At 39.4% G+C, this 24,603-nt stretch overlaps 1 protein-coding gene across 1 annotated transcript; it reads right to left on the bottom strand.

Annotated features, from left to right (window-relative positions):
- Positions 1-2,827: 2,827 nt before the first annotated feature.
- Positions 2,828-23,842, bottom strand: LOC134222733 (uncharacterized). The gene is made up of 3 exons (XM_062701897.1): positions 23,513-23,842; positions 3,298-3,421; positions 2,828-3,166 (listed from the first exon to the last, which is right to left on the bottom strand). The coding sequence occupies exons 2-3, from the start codon at positions 3,313-3,315 to the stop codon at positions 2,828-2,830; spliced, it is 357 nt and encodes a 118-aa protein (XP_062557881.1). The 5' UTR covers positions 3,316-3,421; positions 23,513-23,842.
- Between the last annotated feature and the right edge of the window lie 761 nt (positions 23,843-24,603).

Below are 24,603 nucleotides of genomic sequence, written 5' to 3'. Positions count from 1 at the left end.
GTAATTCGTGAGTTTCTGGAAGAACTTTCGGAGGATTTTCCGAATGATTTTTTTGTAATAACTTCCGAAGGAATTCCTGTAAAAATTTCTAGAGGACTTATAGAAACTTATAGAAACTTGAAAAGGAAATTTTTTGAGTAATTTTTGGAAAAATTCCTGAAGGAACTTCCAGAGGAATTCTTGGAGAAACTTCCCGAGGTATTCTTGAAGGAATTTCCGAAGAAATTTTTAAATGAACTATTTATAACTTATGTGGAAATTTGTAAAGGATATCCTGTAGAAACTTCCAGGGGAAATTTTGAGGGATTCCTGGAGGCACTTCCAGAGTAATTCTTAGAGAAAATTCTAGAAGAATTTACGGAGAAACTGGATAAACTCTCGGAGGAATTTCTGGAGGATTTTGTGCAGAATCTCCTGGAGAAACTTCCGAAGGAATTTCTGGAGAAAGCTTCAGAAGAATATCTTGAGGTACTTTCGGAGGAAGTCTAGGAGGATTTTATGAAGGAATTCCTGGAGGAGCTTGCGGAGGAATTTTCGGAGGAATTTCTCCTGGAATGACTTGTGGGAAACTTGCCTAGGATACACCTGAATCAATCACGATTTTCAATTAATTTCCATCCTCCAATGTCCAAAAATTCAGTTTTAATTCTCCTTAAAATTTTCTGAATACTTTAATAAATATAAGCTCAAAATCTCGAGCGCCAGAGATATATCCATTCCGTAATAACTTATTTGGAATCCAACAGCGACAAGAAAATTTTAACTGCTTAACTGTCAAAAATCGTATCCATTGTGGGTTGCTTATCCGTTTTGCGTACGTTTTGCATTTTAGTACAAAACGTATCAAACGGATTACAAAACGCAAACTCAAACGCAAACGCAACGTATCCATTGTGCTCCGGCCTGTCTTGGGATCAGCTGTGTCTATATGCATAAAAAAATGAAACATTTTGCTGGGAATATTGAAACAATGTAAAAATACTACTTTTTTATGTGTTCTGATGAAAACCATCAAGTTTGAACTGAAATCGATCTAGAGCAGCGGCTTCCGAGTCTCCTGAAAGTAGGCTTCCGCGCCTTTTGATAAGAGGCCTCAGAGCTTCTTGTAGAGTGGCATCCGAATAGCGGATTTTGAGCCACTTAAAAGGAAGCTTCCTTTTCATATCGAAAGGACGCTTCTGGGCCACTTAAAAGTATGCTTCCAAGACCCTTGAAAGAAAAATTTCGTTCTTCTTGAAATTAGGCTTTGGAACCACTTGAAAGTAAACTTTTGAGCCTCTTGAAATTAGGCTCCCGAGCCTCTTAAAAGGAGACTTACGAGCTTCATGAGAAGCGCTTTCTGAACCATTTTAAAAAGGGCTTCCAAGCCTCTAGAAATCAGGCTTCCGGGCCTCTTGAATGAAAGCTTCCGAGTCTCCTGAAAGTAGACATACGAGCCTTTTGAAAGTAGACTTCCAAGCCTCTTGAATAGAGGCTTACGAACCTCTTGAAAGGAGCTCTTCAAGTTTTTAGGAAAGAACCTTCCGAGCCTCTTGAAAGGAGCCTTCGGAGCTTTTTGGAAGAAGGCTTCCGGCCGTCTTAAAAAGAGGCCTCCAAGCCTCTTGAAAGTAGGCTTCCGGCCTCTTGAAAAGAGGTTTCCAAACCTCTTGAAAAGAGGCTTCCGTGTCTCTTGAAAGCAAGCTTCCGGACTGCATGAAAGAAGGCTGCCAGGCATCTTGAAAGGAGGTTTCCAAGCAACTTAAAAGGAGGCTTTCGAACCTTTTGATGGAAGGCTTCTGAACATCTTGAAAAGCGTCCCATGAGCCTCTTGAAAGAAGGCTTTCGAGCTGCTTGGAAGAAGGCTACCGAGAAGCGTAGAAGGACGCTTCTAATCCTTTTAAAACTAAGATGCTACGCTTTTCTTTAAAACAAACCTGCATGCCTCTCAAACGGAGGCTTGCGAACCTTTAGACTTTAGATTTCACTTCAGAAGGATATTCTTAACATATTATTCAACATTTTGTTTCGATCAGGTCGATTGCATTGAAGATTTTAAAAATTTGTTTGTTCGACGTTTTGTCCATTTGATCTTATGTTCCGCAGCCCTTCATGCATTGTGCTGGTTGTGGAGGGCAGGATTCAATTGGCTTGAATTAACTGATCGCTTGGAATAAAAAATTTCAATAAGGATCGTTTGGAATTGTAATACGTCCGTCATTGCGAATTTTTGTCCGAGGTACTCCCTAGGACCAGCGGAGGAACCCCCGGGGGTACATGTACCCCAGGTTGAGAACCGCTGATCTAGAGTGCCACGCTGCAATCAAACAAACGATTGACAGGTTTGAAAAAAGGAAGTGCAAGATAAGGCTGGTTTGACTAAATAAAGATAAAGATAGATTGAAAGAAGATAGTTAGAAAGATAGAATGCATAAGCACCTATAAGTACGCCAAAACATCGTACTTCATCAAGTTGGTGACTTATTCAATAATAAATAATGTGTGAACAAACTGTTATTTTGAGTCATCATTTGGTAGACCAATTAGGTTGTTTTTGATTCGTTTGCCCTCCATTTTCAACCCAGACCCCTTGTCATTAGCAACCTAATAGTGCCCCTGTGCCCATTGCTTGACAGTAAACCAAACGCAAACAGTCCCGGTCAGCCAGCAGTGGCTCGTGGCTGTCATAAAAGGACTCCGGACCTCTGCTCATCATAAGAACCTGGTTTTGTATGCCATTGTTCGCCGTCGTGTTCGGCTAATGCCAGATGGAGCTATTTATTAGCGTCACTTTATGGGCAATTCGAGAGTTACGCTCGTTTCCGGCCATCGGAAATGATGCGGACCGAAATTATGCACCGTATGTTAAAATCCCCCTTTCTGCAACATTTGCTGCTTGCGCTCGCCCACCCGGACCTACCTTAAGACTGTGGAATCCGATGGCAGCCCCGACCGTCAGGATGGAGAAGAACAGAAACAGCACGAACGCGGACACCTGGGAAATTCCGAGAAAGTTGAACACACCGGAGCAAACAATGGCCGCGGCGTGGCAGCCGATGATTGGAACCAGCAGCCGATCGATCAGGTCCCACGGAATTTGCCGCGGGGTGGTCTCAATCAGGACCGAGCCGTGGCGGGACATGCGACGCTTGACGGCAGGGGCCTTGGGGATGGCTGCACCGGCCGAGAGCTGCAAAACAGATGGAGAGATGAAATGCATCCCACGATATTAGCTTTGCTTTAAGTACAAGCATGATGCAGGTTTTCATTGAATTGAATGTTTATTTTGAAATGGGAGATCTAATAAACTAATTTACTTACCCTTCTTTGGTTCTGCATTTTATATATGCTGGTGTGAAAAGCTAATTTCGTTCGTCGTTATGTTCATAAATTGCGAATAATTGCAAGTAATTAACTCTGATCACTGTTTCCGCAATTCACATCCCTGGGAAATTCACAAGCATTGATTCCTATTAATTCTTCGCAAAACACTTCTAATCATATTCAAATGAAATCTCCCTTAAGGTGATTATAGAATGAAGCGCGTGGTGAATTTCAAATTCACCACACGTTTATCTGCATACATTTCCAAAAGCCCAAATCTGGCGTAATAGTTTTCGTACAGTGCCGAAACTCAAATCATGATTGTTCAGCATAACTAAGCAAACGATCTACCATTATTTCAGCCACATACGCGTTATGGTTCTTTCATCTCGTGCTCTTGAAAACAAATATTGGAAAAGCACGTGGTTTACAAAATGGCCGATTTCTGGCTTCATTCTATAATCACCTTAAGCTGGCAGAAAATCAACGCTACCGCCCCCTCCCCCTTATCATGCGTTTTGCCCAACTAAATAAAGCATTCCTTTCCGAACCGAGCAAGGACGAGCGGGAATTCAATAAACATTTTCATTGACACCGAGCAGAACGAGCTAAATGGGAAACGATTTGTCCACCAGCACAGAGTGGCACGTTTCCTAACCAACAAGATGGAATGGTAATTAATTTATTATAATTTATTGGTCAGCTTATTGCCGGGTTTGCTGCCGCTGCTGATGTGGGTGTGGACTGCCGATGTTTTGATAAGGTGCTGTCTCGGCTCTGTCCGAAAGGGCAAATTGAAAATCGGGTGAGTCGATTCGAACTGGGAAACTTCTAGACGATGAGCAGACCACTTTGACTGCACTGGTGGAGTGGGTTGGCGTCTTCAACCATGAATAACTTTCGCTTATTTCTTGTGCAAATATTCTAATTTAAATTATACACTTGCAGACCATTTGCGGTGCGGTGGTCAGATGCCAATCAGTTGCAAAAAAAAATCGATCACACTTCGAAGAAAAACATTGGGTAGACTAATTGAATTTTCAAGCTGGTATGGTGTTGGGAAAGAGGACGTTCAATTTAATTTTATTTCCCTGAAATTACGGTTTTTACGACCTCAATTGAAAGGTCGTTTTCAGTATCTTGGACTTTAAAACGGATTTACTTTTTCAAGTAGGAAATTATGGTAAATTTGTTACACATTCAGAGGGCTAACTTAAAATGAAAATGTAGCATAATTTTCCAAACATAACCGCACTTCAGAGGTCCGATAGTTCATTACACTATTTTCTTCACTTTGAGGAATTATCACTGGAGAATAATTTGTTGTGAATCTCAGAGTATTCTAATTATTATTAGTTCAGACTAAATACGGAGTGGCCTGCGTTGTACATATAAATAAGTCGTCTGATCCAAATGTTCCCTTGAGTTCATGGGCCATGCCAAGCTAAACGACATGAATATTTGCATTGTAGTGGTAACTCTTCCTGCTAGAACCCAAATTTCAGCAAAGTTGACAATAATCTTCTTTTAAATTGGCTGCATCATGATTTTGATCGAATAAACGGCGTTGGAAATTTCAACATAAAGAGGAAATTAAAATATGACGATATACTAATGTAATGGACTTTATACTAAATGGGAAGAACCCAGTAAATTGTTAATCACCTACACACTTACAAACACACAAGATTACACATTTACTTTTGTCATATACAATATATTCTTTAGTCTATATCAAGCCCCCGGAGTATTAACGTCGAAATCCGAAATTCTCTTGATGTCCCAAACATCCTCAACAGTCTGTAGACAGGATTGGGCCTCAAGTTTCGCGTCGGCGTGTAAAAGCTAGGAATTGTGTTAATTCTTTAAGTTTTTCTCGGGAAATTTAGCAGTTGAGAAAGATAGTCACGTGATCAGAAATCGTGTGGATTTCATGAAGGAAGTGATTGTCAAGTTGTTAGTGGCTTGGACGAGTGCTAAAAGCAGATTCTGTACTGTAGACTCTTAGAGCCATGTGGTGAGCACATGGACGTGATCTGTTAAGACAACAGTATACAAGACCACCGTACCACATACGGTTGGAAACGTGAACGTGAATTAATGGTATGAGTGGATCGGAACCCGAAAGCGATAGTTTTAAGGACTCTGTTGAGCATACAGAGCTCTCAAGATTTGTTACCGATCGAAAGAAAAAGGACAAACACTTTGGGAAGATGGAAGAAATGGAAGCCCAAGAAGATGCGTTGAAGAAAGAGTTAGATGATCTACGTCGTTCATCGCAGTCGGGTGAACACTCTCGTAATGGCAATGTGGTTCCAGCAGAAAAAGTGGCTTATATCAGAGAGATAAGGGAATACGTTACTATATTCGACCCAAAAGTGCCATCATGCCCGAGTGCAGAGGCATGGGTGAAAAGCATTGATGAAACTGGAGATCTGTATGCGTGGAATCCGGCTTTGAGACTCCATTGTGCCCGTTTGAGCCTAAGTGGGTGTGCGAAGTTGTGGTTTGAAGGTCTCCAGAGTATGGTGAAGAGTTGGGCAGATTTCAAGAGAGAAATTGCACGTGGATTCCCATCTACTACCATGGAAGAATGACAGGGTTCAGGGTTCAGGGTTTGCGGTGGATTGACAGTGTTGCCGCCGTGGCCACTAAGTGAAACTGACGGAGAGTCTTGTTTTCATTGACGTGAGATTGGACATATTGCGAGAAATTGTCCCAAAGTGAAGTGCCATTTGTGTAAACGAGACGGACACACGCTTAAAGTCAAGTACACATCGCATGAATAGCTTTCACACATCACGGCGACGCCTTGGCCAACTCTCACTATGAGTGAAAATTTTGTGTGAAACATAAGCAGTCGCTGTGTACTGTCTCACATGTGCATGATATGTGTAAGTGAGTTTGCCTCGAACTGTCAAAGTCCCTTCGGGTCGCTATGATGGCGGACGTGTGCAGAATGTGCTGCAAGAAATCGAACTTTTTCGGAGGTTTTTCATTTTGTTTTGATGGCGAAACAAAAAAAAAGTGCGAATACAATCATCGCACTTTGTTTTGTTGATCGAAACGATTGGAGAAGCCTCCGAATAAGTATCAGAAAAGTTGGCTTACTTTAACATTAACAATTGAGGTTAGGTTCGATTTCCGACTACTCTCTCGCTGTGTAAAATGAACTCACCGAAAATCATCGGCCATCGGTTACACAAAAATGAGTAACATCGTAGTTACTCATAATATGAGTTGTTCCAGGAGAGGCCCGTTTTGTGTGAACGGAACACAAAAATATGTAAGTCATTTTAAGCGTGCACATGAAGAGAGACTGTAAAGTTCCGAGTGGGAAAAAAGACACTCGGGAGCTGAATTCCAAATTAATGCGAGTAGTAGATGAGAAGAGCATGTCTGTGAAGAATGTGCACGCTTAAAATGACTTACATATTTTTGTGTTCCGTTCACACAAAACGGGCCTCTCCTGGAACAACTCATATTATGAGTAACTACGATGTTACTCATTTTTGTGTAACCGATGGCCGATGATTTTCGGTGAGTTCATTTTACACAGTGAGAGAGTAGTCGGAAATCGAACCTAACCTCAATTGTTAATGTTAAAGTAAGCCAACTTTTCCATACTTATTCAGGCTTCTCCAATCGTTTCGATCAACAAAACAAAGTGCGATGATTGTATTCGCACTTTTTTTTGTTTCGCCATCAAAACAAAATGAAAAACCTCCGAAAAAGTTCGATTTCTTGCAGCACATTCTGCACACGTCCGCCATCATAGCGACCCGAAGGGACTTTGACAGTTCGAGGCAAACTCACTTACACATATCATGCACATGTGAGACAGTACACAGCGACTGCTTATGTTTCACACAAAATTTTCACTCATAGTGAGAGTTGGCCAAGGCGTCGCCGTGATGTGTGAAAGCTATTCATGCGATGTGTACTTGACTTTAAGCGTGTGGTAGTAGCGGGAATAACACTGAAAGCTCTAGTGGATACCGGAGGAAAGGTATCGACGATTCAGGAGAAGTATGCAAAGAGAGTCGGAGAGCTGAAGCCTAGTCGCAAAGTGTTGCGGGGATTTGGAAAAAAGGAGATAACTGTGTCCTCAAAAGTGTCTACCAATCATCTAGATGATGGAATCACTTTGCTCGTGGAGCTGCAGGTCGTGCCCACATGGGTACAAGATACCACTATCATATTGGGAGAAGATCGGCTAATTATGGTGAAACGAAAGGGCGACGTAAAGTTTTCGTGGGAAAAAGAGACGGAGTCTGTAATTCCCTTTAGAGTCTGGAGAGCAGACAGGTGAATCTTCTGTAGCTCGAATGTATACGATAGCGGTTGCGACAGACAAGGAGATTGAGAAGGAGGTGTTAAATACTGATGGAGATCACCAACATAAACAGTAGTTAATCACTATAGTTCGGCAATACAGAAGCTGTTTTGCTCTCAACATGATGGAGATGGGATGCGCAAAATCAACGGTGATGAAGATTAATCTCTCATGTGACGAACCAGTGTACATGAAACCCAGAAGAGTAGAATACGCGCGTCAGAATGTATTACACGGAATCGTCAGTGAGTTGCTAGATGCCGGTATCATAGCAGAAACGGAATCTCCGTACAACAGTCAGGTGGTGCTAGTTCCAAAGAAAAATAATCAGTTCCGAATGGCTGTGGATTATCGGCTGTTGAATGCGAAGACTGTGAAGGATAAATTTCCAATGTCCGACATCGAGTCGTGCTTACAGAAGTTAGCCGGATTTCGGTTGTTTATTGCAATCGACCTGTATAGTGGATATTATCAGATCCCGCTAGACGTGGAAAGTCAACATTACACGGCGTTCTCTACACCAGAGGGGCATTACCGATTTCTACGGATGCCATTTGGTCTAGCCAACGGATGCGCCGCACACTGGGGCAGCCCTGGTACAAACATGGAATAAACCTCTCAGTCATTGAAATGATGAAAACGACCATAGGTATCTTCAGCGAAGTTTCAATATACACTGGATTCTGTTTTTACACGATTTACATTTTCTCAATTTTCCACTCATCCTAAATGTTTAACGAATATTAATTATCATGTGATTTTTCTTTAATTTATTCTGGATTTTTTGAAACATGTTGCGAAGAGATTGGTGGCAAATTGAAGTCACACGATCAAAAATACGAGCGAAAAAAAAATCGTGTAAAAGCAAAATCCTGTGTACATCAAAGCCGACATTTTGGTCAATATTCATCATTTTTAGCGATAAACGCATAAAAGTCCCAAACGCCAATTTGGCCAAACAGCGTTTTTAAAGTGTGATTTCTTCAGAGAAGTTGCTTATCACTTAATTTTGATGAACCTTGCTAAAAATTTCAAATTTCCAGGGCCTACTGTGATGATTTATTTGGTTATTTTGAAAAGAAAGACCAAAAAATGAAATTTGATCAGTAATTGTACTTTTTCAACACTTTTACTATTGGATATTATTCAAAATCATAGATATTGGTAAAATACACGATTCGTGGCGTTGATCCAGTTAAAAAAAATGATTTTTTGGCGATTAATCGTGGAAAAAGGCAAATTTATGGTATTTTTCACATATGCCGATTATGCGATGGGGCAGAGACGGGCAGCTGTTTTAATCGGCAATGGACAGAAAAATTCATGCCCTTTTATACAAATACTTTCTCAAAGACATGATATTCGATGATTTTTTTCAAAATTAATTTTACTGAATGCAAGTACTGATGCTATAAAAAATACCTCCTAATGATTTTCGATTAGTTAGGAGGGTAAATAATTGAACAACATGGTACGATGTACTAAATTAAAATTCGCATCGCATTTGTTAAAAATATTTTTAGAACTGATGAAATAATATTATTGCCCCTGTGGAAGTTAAAGTTTGCAAGACATATTCGTATCGACTTAGAATAAAATAGAAAAGGGTTAGTTGTTTAAATATGATATGGACTTTTTATTTAGTTTTTTTCATACTAAACAATTGAATACCAGTACATATGTAGTACATATTATGTACTATGTTTACTATGCATTGTTATATTTGCAAAAAGTGTAATATATCTGCGTTTTTCCTTTTGTTTGTATTTTTCATATTTTACTGTTACACTTCTTTATAAAATATAAGAAGACTCGCAGATACATAGGACACTTTTGCAAATATCACATAATTTACTAAAAGTGAATATGAAAATACTGGTATTGTTTAATATAAAAGTCTCATGAACAAACAGTAATCAATAATATATTATCAAAACTAATCTTTATCTATTTTCTTCTGGGTGTATACAAATATTTTTAAATAAAATAATATCTTCTAAAGGGGCAATAATAATATTTCATTAGGGTAACGGTACCAATAGTGGAGGTATTAGTAGATCCACAGAAGAAAATATTTTTTTAAAATTGATAATTATGGAAAATTTACTGCTTTATTATCTTAGTCAATAGATAAACTAACAAATTTGCTAACAAAAATGAGATAGATGTCATTTAACATCAACAATTACCAAATATTGCTTGCACCACTATGGGAACACTGTTCCTTTAGTGGCGGTAAAAATTAATTTTGGTTCCTATAGTGGTGCTATCCATTGGTTTCTTATGAGACTCGCCACTATTGGTACAGTTGCACCACTATAGGTGCAAGGGAGTCAATTTTTCTAAGGAAAATCATTGTTTTTAATAGTTTTTCAAGCAAAATCTCAAGGTAAGTTGCATTTAACAGGATATTTAAAGCACGATGCATCAACTGAAACCATCGTAAAGCCTATAAATATGATAAATCTCATTAAAACCCCACTACCTCCACTATTGGTGCTACCTCCACTAAGGGTACGGTTACCCTAGTTCTTATATTTTTTTTTAAGAAATGCGAATTTAAATTTAATTCATCATACCATGTCGTTCAATTATTTACCTTCCTAACTAATCGAAAATCATTAGGAGGTATTTTTTTATAGCATCAGTACTGCCATTCAGTAAAATTAATTTTGAAAAAAATCATCGAATATCATGTCTTTGAGAAAGTGTTTGTATAAAAGGGCATGCATTTTTCTGTCCATTGCCGATTAAAACAGCTGCCCGTCTCTGCCCCATCGCATTATCGGCATATGTGAAAAATATAATAAATTTGCCTTTTTTCCACGATTAATCGCCAAAAATCATTTTTTCTAACTGGATCAACGCCACGAACCGTGTATTTGACCAATATCTATGATTTTTAATAATATCCAATAGTAAAAGTGTTGAAAAAGTACAAATACTGATCAAATTTCATTTTTTGGTCTTTCTTTTCAAAATATGCAAATAAATCATCACAGTAGGCTCTGGAAATTTAAAATTTTTAGCAAGGTTAATCGAAATTAAGTGATAAGCAACTTCTCTGAAGAAATCACACTTTAAAAACGCTGTTTGGCCAAATTGGCGTTTGGGACTTTTATGCGATTATCGCTAAAAATGATGAATATTGACCAAAATGTCGGTATTGATGTATATTGAAACTTCGCTGAAGGTACCTATGGTCAATTTCATCCTTTTAATGACTGAGAGGTTTATTCCATGTTTAAACCAGGGCTGCCCCAGTGTGCGCCGTGTTCCAGAGAGCCATGAACAGAATAGTAGAAGTATTAAAAAAGAAGAAAATAGTGGTGATCGCTTAAATCGACGATTTGATAATCCCGGGGAATAGTGAAGAGAAGTTATTGGAAAAGTTCGAAAAACTACTGGTGGTCTTACAGGTTTGAAGTGAGTGAGCACGGAGTTCGTCCAGTGGATGCGAAAACTAAAGCAGTGTCAGAGTTCCCTACCCCATCCTCGTACATGCAGTTCAACAATTTTTGGGGCTTTCCGGATTTTTCAGACGTTTTGTGAAGAATTACAGTATTATTGCTGAGCCGCTGTTTCGGCTGTTGAAAAAAGATGCCGAATTTGTGTGGAAAGAAGAACAGCAAAGTGATTTCCTACAAATCAAACAGTTGTTAGTGGAGCGTAGGGTTTTTAGTACCGACCCTTTTTGGCGAGTCCCGGTACTACGGTACTGAACCCCTCAGTACCGGGAGTACCGGGAAAATACCGGTACTGGAAGATTTTTTTAACAAAAAGTTAAACCACAGATAACAGATATTTAGGCTAGAGCAAATTTTATTGAAAATCCTGTGTAAACTTTTGAATTAATATACGTTGGCCCACTACTGCCATCTACTCAACTGATTGCGGCAGTACATACGGACGCAGCTGATAAACAACCGTCGAACGCAGCCAATGCATTTGACAGCCGAATTCGGGCATCCTTGCGCCATCTCCAATCGATTGCCAAACGCGGTCCCAATTTAAAATACATTCGAATTAACGGTTGCGGATGTTTACACACGTATAGAATGCCAGCCTCAATATCTGTTATCTGTGGTTAAACTTTGTTCGCGAGAAAATTGGCGCCAAATCATTTTCGTTCCGAATAACTACCAATCTGTCAAAACTCAAATGGGTCGGCTTCCGAACAACCGAAGTGTCAAATTTCAACTAAAAGTTAAACGAATCGGTAGAATGGTTCACAGCCTAAATGTCAGCGAAGGAAAATGAGTACGTTTTGACAGATAGGTAGCCAACATGTTTGGGGACGATAACAAAGGGAACCGCAGCGACAATCGTCCTCTATAGTTTTTTACCTCTATTGTCAGGTGTTTGAAATTTTAGTAAAAAAAAATATCTTTCTTACTAGCTGCTGCATTCAAATAATGTGGTTTTAACCATCGGAAGTTTTAACCAAAACTTTTTCCTTAGTACCGAAAATACCGGTACTTACATTAAGCTAGTACCGGTATTTCGGTACCGAAAATTGGTCGGTACTCCCGGGAATTCCGGTACCGGTACTCCCGGTACTGAAACCCTAGTGGAGCGGCCTTTGTTGGTGTTATACGATGCTAGTGCTGAGATCGAGCTGCATACGAATGCGTCTAGTGTTGGGATGGCCGGGATACTTTTGCAGAAGTGTGAAAAATTGTGGAAACCGATCAGTTATTTCAGCCTTAAAACGTCCAAAGCAGAAGCAGTTTACCACAGTGACGAATTAGAACTACTGGCTGTAGTGGCGATCATGGAGAGATTCAGACAGTATTTGATTGGGAGATTCTTCGTTCTTCGTACGGACTGTTCGGCGATTCGAGTTACGTATACCATATAAGAGATGAATCCCAGAATTGCTCGATATTTTTTGAAGATGTTAGAGTATGATTTTCGAATTGAGCACAGGAGTGGAATGAGGATGCGTCACGTGGATGCTCTTAGTCGGTCTCCGATCGAGAGCCCACCCGAAATTGAAACTGTGGCTGATAATATCATGGTGTTGGAAATATCAAATGCGGACTTTCTAGTGAGCATGCAGCGGCAGGATGAACGGTTGTTGCAGATCGTAAATACGCTTTCACGTGATCCGTTGTCCGATGAAGATAAACAAATCCATGATAACTATGTGTTGGATAATCACCGTTTGTATCGAAGAGTGATGGAGAAGAAATGTTGGGTGGTGCCGAATAACGTGGGGTGGAGAATGGTGAGGAGCTACCATGATGAAAAGAGGCATTTTGCAGATGAAAAAGTAGTGCAAATCTGGGAGGGAGATTCAGACTCAAAAAATATGAATGTCAGTGTAGACCTAACTTTAGTTGTCATGAAACGTTACCGCAGACCTAGCTGAACAACTTTAATAAATGGGGAGTATCGATACTGATCATTTGCTTGAAAACTATAAAAAATAGAAAACTAAATTGAACATTATCAATCTATATTTGAAACGACGGTTGTTGAACAAAAAATGCCTAATACAATCGAACTGAGAAACTCGTTTAAAAATGGCGTCCATTAAAAAAAGAAAAGGAGACGTCTAGGATACATCTTCTTGCAATGATTCCCTTTGCTATCGCTTATTAATTCATTATCTGCATCGCTCGTTTCACGTTTTTCAAAGTCAACCCAATCCGCAGCAACAGTAATTTTTTTTTTCGTAATTGTAATCGTGAATAGTCGGATTTTGACGATTTGAAAAAATCTGTAAAGTGTTCGTCGTCCGAATATGGCATATATGGTGCAAGAATGGAAGAGAGATTTCGCTTTGCAACTTCTGTCTTCTCCCACCCGTTATGAAACAAGTTACTTTGAAATGCAAAAGAAAACAAAAACACATTTGCCAACATAAATAATCAATCCTTGCCAACCATTTCTTTAAGTTGAGCTTGAGCTTGAGCTTGATTGACTGCTCGTAGTTGCTACTCCATTATGACCAGATCAGCTGTTCTTGCACAGGGAACCAACAGATGTTTGCTTGGGACTAGCACACATCTTCAATGTACAAGTACTGGTGATCTCATTTGTTAGGTCATACTGGCGCCTGCCACGTCAGAATGCAAGTCAATGTAGGGAAGGGGAGGAAATGATGATGCAATCACTCGCCCACTGCAAGCCGAATATACCTCTGCACTTGCCACGAGTTCATGCGGAATTTGTTGGAATTTCTGGGTTAGGTTGGAGAGACAGAGGTCCGTCTTGGTTAACGAGCTACCAATGTGATAGATAGGAGAAGGTAACTGATGGAATTTCTAATTGGATGTAGGAAACGAGCTCTATAAGTTCATTTCCAATTCTAGCAGATTACTGTTAGAATACTCAAATTGGAGGTATAGGAATAGTAATGGAAACGGTATGGAAGTCCATTTCCAGTTCTAGCGATTGCTAGAACATGAGAAATAAAGAGAAAGATACAAAGTAGGAGAATGGAACGGACCTGGGATTGAATTCACGACCTCCTGCGTATGAGGCAGAAGCAGTAGCCATATGACTACCAAGCCAGCTTCGAAACAAGAGAGACCACGCACTGAACTGATTAATTTTATTACCTGCCGCGCAATGCAGAACACAATAATTCGGCCGACCGCGCGATCGTTCTGCTGTCCGAAACATGAGAGATCACGCACTGCAATCCTTGCCAACCATTTCTTTAAGTTTCTTCAAAATTCTTCGTATCCAATTTTAAAAGTTTCCTTATGAACCATCGATAGCGGTAGATGTCGTTTCATAAAAAATTTTAAATTGCTGAAAAATTGCAAAGGATCTTTTCCAAAATATCGATACCGTTAAAACGGTTAAAACGATATGATTTTTCACTGTTATACTTTATCGATATGTCAGAATTTTTGATAAGAACTTCAATTTAAGGGTTCTTCAGAGGAACATCGAGAGTTATCTTTTATGCAGATTTTTATTTATTTACTAGCGAAGCAAACCCAGCGTTGCCCGGGTGCTGCAAATGTCACAATGAACTTATTTGCAGCACCGCACTCTAGATCAATGTCCGTGCGTTTGTTTTGTTTTCCACAACAGCTGACCCAAAATTGTATTCTAATGATGTTTTACATTTCCCCGTTAAATTCACCAACTTTTTATATATCCAGCTTTCCACGCTCGCCATAATGGCGACTGCTATAAATATATCTGACAGTAACTGCTTCCGACGCTGACCTGTAATCGACGCTGGTTGTATCTCAGCAACCATTTTCACATTGTTTATTTACTGTTATCCTAGCTGTTATCATAAAAGGCGAGACTCGAAAAAAGAAGTTTTTCCAACAAGCTTTTGTTAATTAAAAACTAGATTATTTATTGTTTCGCAAATATATGATCAGCATTACCGTTTCAGGTTGAAGCGGTTCCCCAATACAACAACAATTCAAATACGCGCTGTGTGATTCCTGTAGATGCGGAGATTTACTATATAAAATGATTCCAAGCCCGGACATATCACAGAGCAGTGCCAGCAGTACTGATGTTCAATTAGAATATAATTTCAATATGTTTAAGCATTTGTTGTCTTGATGCTATTTAGTTATGTTCCCTACGCTAACCACTAATGCGCATTCATTGTGTTATGACCTCATCACCAGTAACCGACCTGTGTTTGATAACCATTAGCTTTTGATATCGTGATTCCGTGTTCATAGAACATGCGAGTAGTCAATAGTACAGCTAAACCACCCGAATATACTATACTACTAACACTCCAGAGGGATAGCTGTTCAATCTCACGGAAACCAATCAACCCAATGAAAAATAATCCAGCCAGGCTATGCCTCGCATTTTATTATCAACTTTTAAACTTACGTCGTGCATATGACTTCCTTTACAATAATCATTTCACTTTTCAATTATGGCTAAATAAAGTATTCATTGGTTATTTTATTTTGTTCTTGATTTCGTTACAATTTACTGTCTGTAATACTGTAAACACAATTCTAGAAATGGAATTTATAGTATTCCATTTAATTTCATTAATTGGTGAAACTAAGAAAAGTAGAATAATATCAACTGAACGGTACTGTGTTGAATGGAAGACGGCTATTCATTGAGCTTAATACAAACAACGCAACGTCAGGGTTTATCACTCCGATCTTAGTACTACCAAGTTTTGTGATTTTAGTTACTTGCACATTCGCATTTATCTAATCATCAAGCTTCTCCTAAATTGATGTGTTTCATTAGAATCTCAGTTTTGTGCTGCGACATGTCTGAGTTTGGAGCCGTCGTATAACATAAAATTTCACATTAACCAGAGTCACACCTTGCGTATTGGAATAACTGTTGTATCGCAAAATTACTTCAACTAGAGCTTCAACCTAAAACAAAAATGTATATCATATTTTTGGCACAGTTGGAATTAGGTTTCAATTATCAAAAGCTTGTTACAACATTTTTTCCATTATCTTCAAGTCTTGCCTTTTTAATAACAATAAATAAACAATGTGAAAATGGTTGCATAGATACGACCAGCGTCGATTGCAGGTCAGCGTCGGAAGCAGTTACTGTCAGATTTATTTATAGCAGCCGCCATTATGGCGAGCGTGGAAAGCTGGATATACAAACCTTGCGGATCCCAAAACGAATCGATTAGGGAAAAAATCTTGTAAATCGGTCAACCCGTTCGCGAGTTAAATCGTCAGGAAGGAAAACTCAACTCATTTTTATTATATAGAAGAAGATTTCTCGCTTAACTTTTCAAAAGGTCCTAAGTAACATTTTTTTCATGAACTAATTTGAATACAGCAATCAATAGCTTCCATGTTGTTCTGTTGATTGCGCTATTCAAATTAATTCATGAAAAAATGTTACTTAGGTCCTCTTGAAAAGTTAAGCGAGATTTATTTGGTTAATCGTTTATCGAACCTGGAAGAAAGAATACTGTAGAACCTTTGCTCAGAGATCTTAATTATTAGACCACAATGTAGTTTTGATTGGTAATAGCTAAATTGCATTAACATTCTATCCCAAGTTCTATCCCATATAATTTTCATTCAAATATAATCAATATGTTGGGGAATTATTTTCGTTACCCAAAAACATCAATTACCGGCAATGTCCTTGTGAAATGGTTCTTCATGACGACAAGGCTATCCCTTTATAATCAAAAAGCTAATGTCGTTTCATTCAATAAATTGTTATCTCAAAAATATAAACAAGATAACGGAGATAAACAAACGCCAAAATAACGATGATTCGATGAACAAAAAGGGATGAAGGTGTAGTGGTGATCATTTATGAAATTATTTGCCAAAATATATCATTGCATTGATATGATACTTTACGAGAATTTAGATAACGATTCATTGAAATTTATATCATTATTAGGAATAAATTAGTGTGAAAAAATATCGACAAAATTATTAAATTTTATATAAATGACTTTGAATGAGTTTTGCTTGTTGAGTTGGTCGAGATAGATGCTGACAAGAGATTCGTATTTTATTTATACTGAATTTAATCCGCCGCATTTTGTGATTCCCTCCAAAGGGAAGCGAAAAACGACTATGTCGCACACTTCTTAATTCAATACTCCGGGAGAGAGAGTTTCACAAGACACTTCATATTTCAAATTCCCGCACTCGGAACGTTATATAAAACTTGAGAAAGTCACGCACCGGCTTCAAAGAAATCAACGAAAACATCGATGACACGCAAAACAAAAATTGGTCAGTCCGTGTGATGTTTGCTTTGCCATATTTTACTCGTCGATAATTTTCTTGCGTCATGACGTTTAATTTTATTGTTATTTCGTGTGTAGTATCTGGATCTCCCTCCCAGGTGCAAATGATGGGGGAACTGTTTTGGTTTCCTAAAATGAGGAAGTATATTCGAGCATACATCGAGGCGTGTCCTAAGTGTGCATTCTTTAAAACCAAGCAGGGGAGGCCGGAGGGTTTTTTGAATCCGATCCCGAAAACGCCGGTACCGTTCCATACGGTGCACGTCGATCATCTAGGACCTTTTCCCAGATCAGTTAAGGGAAATGAGCACATCCTCGCCGTTATTTGTGGATTTTCGAAGTTCTTATTGGCTAAGCCGGTGAAATCAACAAACACCCAGCCGGTGATAACGGTGTTGCAAGAAATGTCCAGTGTATTCGGATTACCCTCCAGAATTATAACGGATCGTGGAACAGCAATTACTTCGAGAGTATTCAAACAATTCTGTGAAGACTACGGAGTGGATCACGTACTGGTAGCAGTGGGCACACCTCGTGGCAACGGTCAGGTCGAGAGTAGTAATCGAACTATACTCACTGCTCTACGGTCGATGATAGATGAGGCTGATAAACGGTGGGATGAGAAGATAAAATTTGTGCAGAGTGCTATCAATACGGCACCAAATTCCACAACAAAGGTAGCACCAAGTAAGCTAGTGTTAACGTATAAACCGAAGGATGCTGTTCAGAACGAGATCATATCTGTCGTATCCATCGAAAATGCACCTGTATCGGAGCCGATAGAAGAGATAGGAGGTCGCGTGGAGCGAGCCACCCGAGAGAGCCAAGCGAAGCAGAAACAATACTACGATGAACGGCGGCGGTCAGCGGCAAACTACAAGGTAGACGATTTGGTGTTGGTAGTGAAGGACCAATACATTGCTGGTGGCAGCCGTAAGTTAGAGCCTCGGTACAAAGGACCATTCGTGGTCACTGAAGTACTACCACATGATCGTTATAGAGTGGCTACTGTTCCAGGCTTTGATAGTAGAACATTTTCAACTGTATATGCAGTAAACCGCATGAAAAGATGGTGTGGAGCACACGAACTCATCCTATCCAATAACGAAACTTAAAATCGAAACTAAACTGTATTGAATTGTTTGAATGAATTTGTGGTGAAGAGTAGAGCTTAATTCGATGAAGACATCTTAAATGTCTGGGTGTCCGATTGTAATGGACATTATACTAAATGGGAAGAACCCAGTAAATTGTTAATCACCTACACACTTACCCACTTGAGTATTAATGTCGCTCGGAGTATTAACGTCGAAATCCGAAATTCTCTTGATGTCCCAAACATCCTCAACACTAATGTGGGAGGCCAGTTGCCAATAAAAGTGACTTTAGTGCAGTATAATAGATTGGAAACAGAGACTCTTTGTAAAATGGTTGATGTTGATCACTATTTATCTGATTTTGATGCTTGATGGATCTTATAAGCCTGTACATGTACAATTCTGAAGCAAGGACTCCGAATTTTTTTTTGTTATTCTGAAATAAGACGCCGAGACATCTTTTGTTATTCCGGAGAGAATGGGATTCCAAGGCATTTATGGTCAATTCCGGATCGAGAAGGACTTCGAGAAGGTTTTTTGTATTTTCGGAACGAGAGCTGTTCAGGAGCGAGTAATACCCCGATGAACTTTTTTGATTTCCGAGCGAGTGGAACTCCTACACTAATAAAATCCACACATTTTCATTGGCAAAAATCTAAAGAAATTTACCAATTAATTTGTATGTGTGTGTTAATAACCACCCGCTATAGGAAAATCCACATAAATGTTATTAGTTATATTATTATGGGTTTCCACATATACGCTATGCGAATTCACATAGCCATTATATGAGAAATGGTATAATCAAAATTAATGTGTGCCACACATAAATCATATGATAGGATTTTTATCAGTGTAGGCATGTTCGTTATTTCGGAGTGAAAAAGACTCCTATAGGCTTCTTTTGTGATTCCGGAGCGAAGGGGACTTCGTTGATTTTTTTGTTATTCTGGAGTAAGAATTCTAGGCATTTATTGTTATTCAGGAACGAGAAAGAATCTATGGCTCTACATTCCAACTGGAACTTGACCTACTTTTCAACTTTTGGTTCTATTAACATTTCCACAGTTAATAATTGAAAGCTTTCTATCGCCGCCAATGCATGAGTATGCATCTTGTGTGGTAAGTACAATGGGTACACTATGCCCAGGGAGTCAAGAATACACTCAACCCTCTTTTTACGTCACTAATTGGTGGGACGTAAACCGAATGTGACGTAAAAAGAACTTTTGCTAAAATTTCTAGTATTTCACTTAATTTATTGATTGTTTGATACTTTTAAATACATTCACTTGCGTCTTACATGAGGTATTGTAAGATCACTCTAAATCCAGGTATATAAGATGTTATAAGATCTCCAAATTGTCCTGGAATTTAAATCAAATGGTCTCTCGAATCAACCAAAGCCTTCACGATGCTCTAAGCCGTGGTATCAAATCAATTATCTTCGTTTGCCGTCACAATGGAACAATAGTTGAAGCCACATTCACTTTGGTTCTATGGATCAAAAAGGGCATGGCCCAATTCATATGGGGTCGTGCACATATTACGAAAGCATTTTTTCTGGGTTTTCCGACTCCCCCTTCCCCCATGTAAGATCTTTTTCATACAAATGATTTTTAATTTACATGGTGCGTACCTCCCACCATAAGTGCTTACGTATAATGTATACGGCCCCTATGTGGCCGGATTTAGTCGCAATCAAATTGCCACAACCATTTTTGTCTGACTTGTGGTGCTCGGGTTGTTACCAGGGCTGGGGAAATCATGGAAGCCTTGGTTGATTCGATAGACCATTTGATTCCAACTCCATGACAATTTGGTGATCTTACAACATCTTATATGTCTAGATTTGAGACGCAAGTGAAAGCAAAATAATCGGAGGACATAATTGGGTTGATACCCGGCTGGGGACATCATGAAAGCCTTGGGGGCCGTACACATATTACGTAAGCACTTATGGAGGGAGGGGGGCTCGGTCAACATCTTACGCTCCATATAAATAAAAAAACATTTGTATGAAAAAAATCTTACATGGGGGGAGGGGGTGTCGAAAAAACCAGAAAAATTGCTTACGTAATATGTGTACGACCCCTTGGTTGATTTGGCAGACCATTTGATTCAAACTTCAGGACTATTTATGCCCAGATTAGAGACACAAGTGGGTTAGGTTAGGGTTGATGGTTGCCATCATAGAAGCCTTGGTTTATTCGGTAGAACATTTGATCTAAACTTCAGGACAATTTGGAGATCTTAAAACAAATCAAATGTCTGGATTTGAAACGCAAGTCAAAGACAAATACACTGAGAACATAATTCAGCTGATATCACGGTCTGGGACATCATGGAAGCCTTGGTTGATTCCGTAGACCATTTGATTCAAACTCCAGAACGATTTGAAGATCTTACAACATCTCATATGCCTGGATTTGAGACGCAAGTGAAAAAAAATACTCGGAGGACATAACTGGGTTGATACCGCGGCTGAGGACACCATGAAAGCCTAGGTCGATTAGGCAGACCGTTTGATACAAACTCAAGGGCAATTTGGAGATCTTACAACAATTCATGTGCCTGGATTTGAGACGCGGGTGAAAGACAAATACTTGGAGGACATAATTGGGTGGTTACCGTGGCTGGAGACATCAGGAAAGACTTGGTTGATTAGGTAGACCATTTTATTCAAACTCCAGAACAATTTGGAGACTCCTCCGGAAGTTCCTCCTGGAACTCCTCCGGAAGTTCCTCCTGGAACTCCTCCGGAAGTTCCTCCTGGAACTCCTCCGGAAGTTCCTCCTGGAACTCCTCCGGAAGTTCCTCCTGGAACTCCTCCGGAAGTTCCTCCTGGAACTCCTCCGGAAGTTCCTCCAGGAACTCCTCCGGAAGTTCCTCCAGGAACTCCTCCGGAAGTTCCTCCAGGAACTCCTCCGGAAGTTCCTCCAGGAACCACTCCTGAAGTTCCTCCAGGAACTCCTCTGGAAGTTCCTCCAGGAACCACTCAGGAAGTTCCTCCATGAACTCCTCCGGAAGTTCCTCCAGGCACTCCTCCGTAAGTTCCACCAGGAACTCCTCAAAAAGTTCCTACAGGAACTCCTTCGGAAGTTCCTTAAAGAACTCCTCAGGAAGGTCTTTCAAGAACTTCTACGGGAATACCTCCATGAACTCATCAGGAAGTTATTTCAGGCACTCCTCCGGAAGTTTCTCCAGGCACTTCTCCGGAAGTTCCTCCAGGCACTCCTCCAGGAACTTATGCGGAAGTCGGAATTTCCGAAGCAAGAATAAAAAGCCATTTTCTCACGATGTTTTAGCTGGAAATCAGCTCCATTCTAGTTGCAGTTTAAGGTAGGTAGCCATCGAATGATTTTTCAACAGGAGCTAGATGAGACTAACTATAAAAATGCTTAGCTTCATTCGTACTTCAATAGCCTCCGGCGTGAAAAAAAAATCTCGATGGCGAGGTCAATTTTAAAATTCGGCGTTGCGCCGATTCATTTTTGATAGCGGCAACGGCGGCACACATGTCTACACAACACTATGGGCCTCCGGGCCTGCTATCAGAAATTCGTTTTTGAAGTGATGTTATAGCCTTTCGATACAATTTTGTTGTACAAGAAAGGCAAAAAGGATTGAAAAATAGAAGAGGTTATATTTATTTTTACAATTTCCTCAGACAAAAAGAGATTATTATTGTGATCGTTTCTTTTCAGATGAAATTAATTCCTGACTGTTTGATCTAAAATGGAAAAGTTTTTCTATAGATGATTTGACTCTCTATAAATTCTCTCTATAAAATGATAGGGAATTTAGTTAAGATGGTAAAAACTCTTTCATTTATTTTTACATTTACCAGCATTCGAAAGAATAGAAACTGGGAATGATAAAAATAATCAAGCCAAGTCAAAACAAAATTTTTTGAAAACAAAATCCTATCATCATGGATGCAGATGTTCTCACGAATGAAAACCGAGTCCAAAAGATAACTGGTGCGCTTGTTTTTCTCCAATGGCGATGACGCAAATTAACCAAAATAGCCGCCACCGATGCGCCCATATTTCCACTTGTTACTCTAAAATATTTGATCCTCGACAACTTTAATGCTTACTTTTTTTATTTTGCCTTCTACTTTGCCACAAGTGAGAGAAAAAGTGTCAAAACCGATCGACAGAAAGAAGGTTGGACATATTAGTTCAACGCATGTATGTAAATAAACAGACAGTTCTTCGTTGACTGCGGTAATTGGCCGGTCGGTGGAGGTGTAGCTCCCCAAAAAGCGCATGCGCTCCAACCTAAATCGGTTGACGGCTTCAAATTGCATAACGCATCCCAAAGAACAACAAGCGCCTTGTCCGACTTGCAGCGCGCATGGTGGTCAAAACTTGAAAAAAAGAGGTTTTTTTGATAGATTTTTTATTCTGTTTCATTTCTATTTTATAAATTGAAAATAAAGCAATAAACAGGCAAAACTATCTAGGATTATTAATACTCTTGAAGATACTGTCAGATTTTGAAGATAAAGCATTTGTAGTTAATTATTTTCTAGTCGGTAATAAAATACTGAAGAAGTTTTCAAATAGGAAATGAAATACGTTTTCGTTGATACATAAAAAATCATATAGTGGAAGTAAATGTTAGAAGGTTATTTGTTATCTTATAGTCAATCGTAGTTTTATCGATGCCTGTAAGTTACACAGTTTTTCAGAACCACAAGACTGTAACCAGGCCAGTGAATTTTTATGTTGTCAAGCTTTTTTCCTCTCAAAACGATTTTCAGATAAATATGTTTCAATTAAACTTAATCACGTTTTCACCATTTTTTTTTTTTTGCTCAGAGGCTCTGCCACTGTGAGCTCGCGTAAACCATTTACGTTAGTCCAGATTATCTAATTTCCGTCGCCTTGCTCGCCGGTTCCTATCACATGGACGGTTCTATTTTCGGGAGAGGTTCAACACCGTCGTAAGCCGCCCACCCGCCTCGGGAAATGCGTTCATCATTCATGCCATCGCAGTAGCAGCGCAGCATGTCTTAATTCGATGCGGTTGCAATAAATCCCTAACCGTCAGTTCGAATCGTACTTTCACATATTTGCTTCACTTTTCCTCACTTGAACACTGATCACCGGCCAACTGTAACTGCATCGAGCGGTTTAATCATTCACTCGCTTTCGCAACTGCAGTGGCCTTTTCTCACTGCATTAGCTTTCCCAAGGATGCGCCATTTAAATTTCACTTATCTCATCAATCAACCGAGTCTTGATTGAGTTCTAATGCCTAAACCAATCCGATCTATTTCCGTCACTGTGCCAATTTAGATTGGGTTTAGTGTTAAAGAAAACAACCGGAAGCACTTCGCCCAGCGTATCGATCCCCATTCATAATCCAGCGAAGCACTTGAATATGCGTCTGATAAGCGTGTCACTCACAGATAACGCAGAAAACCTTTCACGCGCGCACGTAACGTCAGAACACAGCAGTACCACACGTGAATACGCGATCCTCACCGCGGCAGGGAAAATTTGGCACTAGAACACTGGATGCACGAGAACTTCACAAAGAGCGATGGACGGTTGCAAGTCTAGTCGGCAGAAGAGATCAAAATTCAATTTTCAGCTTGTTCGTGATCTCGCTGACTGAGGTGAGGGAGGATGGCTTCAATGGACGATTGCTACATTATTGCAGTTTGTAGAAATATTTATTTCGATATTTATAGAATGGTCAAATTTAGAATAGTTTCCTGAACTACAAACTTGTTCTAAATTTTTCTTACACCATTGCGTATTTTCAAAGCCACTTAAACGTGTTTATGATCAGAAATGTTTTCAAGCTTCATTTCCAACTCATGAATCTTTAAGAAGCTTGAAGCCTTTTAAATTTGTTTTTGATTAACAAAACGGTGTTTTAAATATAAAATGTGGGACACTTCATCGAAATAGACATACAAAAAACCATGAAATATCTTTTGAAAAACAATCATGATAAAATTCATATTCAAATGATATGAAATGTTATTCTCAAACATTGATTCTGACAAGAATTCATGTACAATAGAACGATGGAAATTAAGATGCTTGAAAGTAGTCGATTGGGCAGTATATTTTGTACCATCGTCCTCAATAGATGCAAAAACAGCAAGGAGAGTGAGGTCGAAAATTAACAGCATTTCCCAT

This window comes from Armigeres subalbatus, chromosome 3 (assembly GCF_024139115.2).
Source record: "Armigeres subalbatus isolate Guangzhou_Male chromosome 3, GZ_Asu_2, whole genome shotgun sequence".
NCBI lineage: Eukaryota > Metazoa > Arthropoda > Insecta > Diptera > Culicidae > Armigeres > Armigeres subalbatus.
This window is presented reverse-complemented; position numbering and strand designations above follow the sequence as displayed.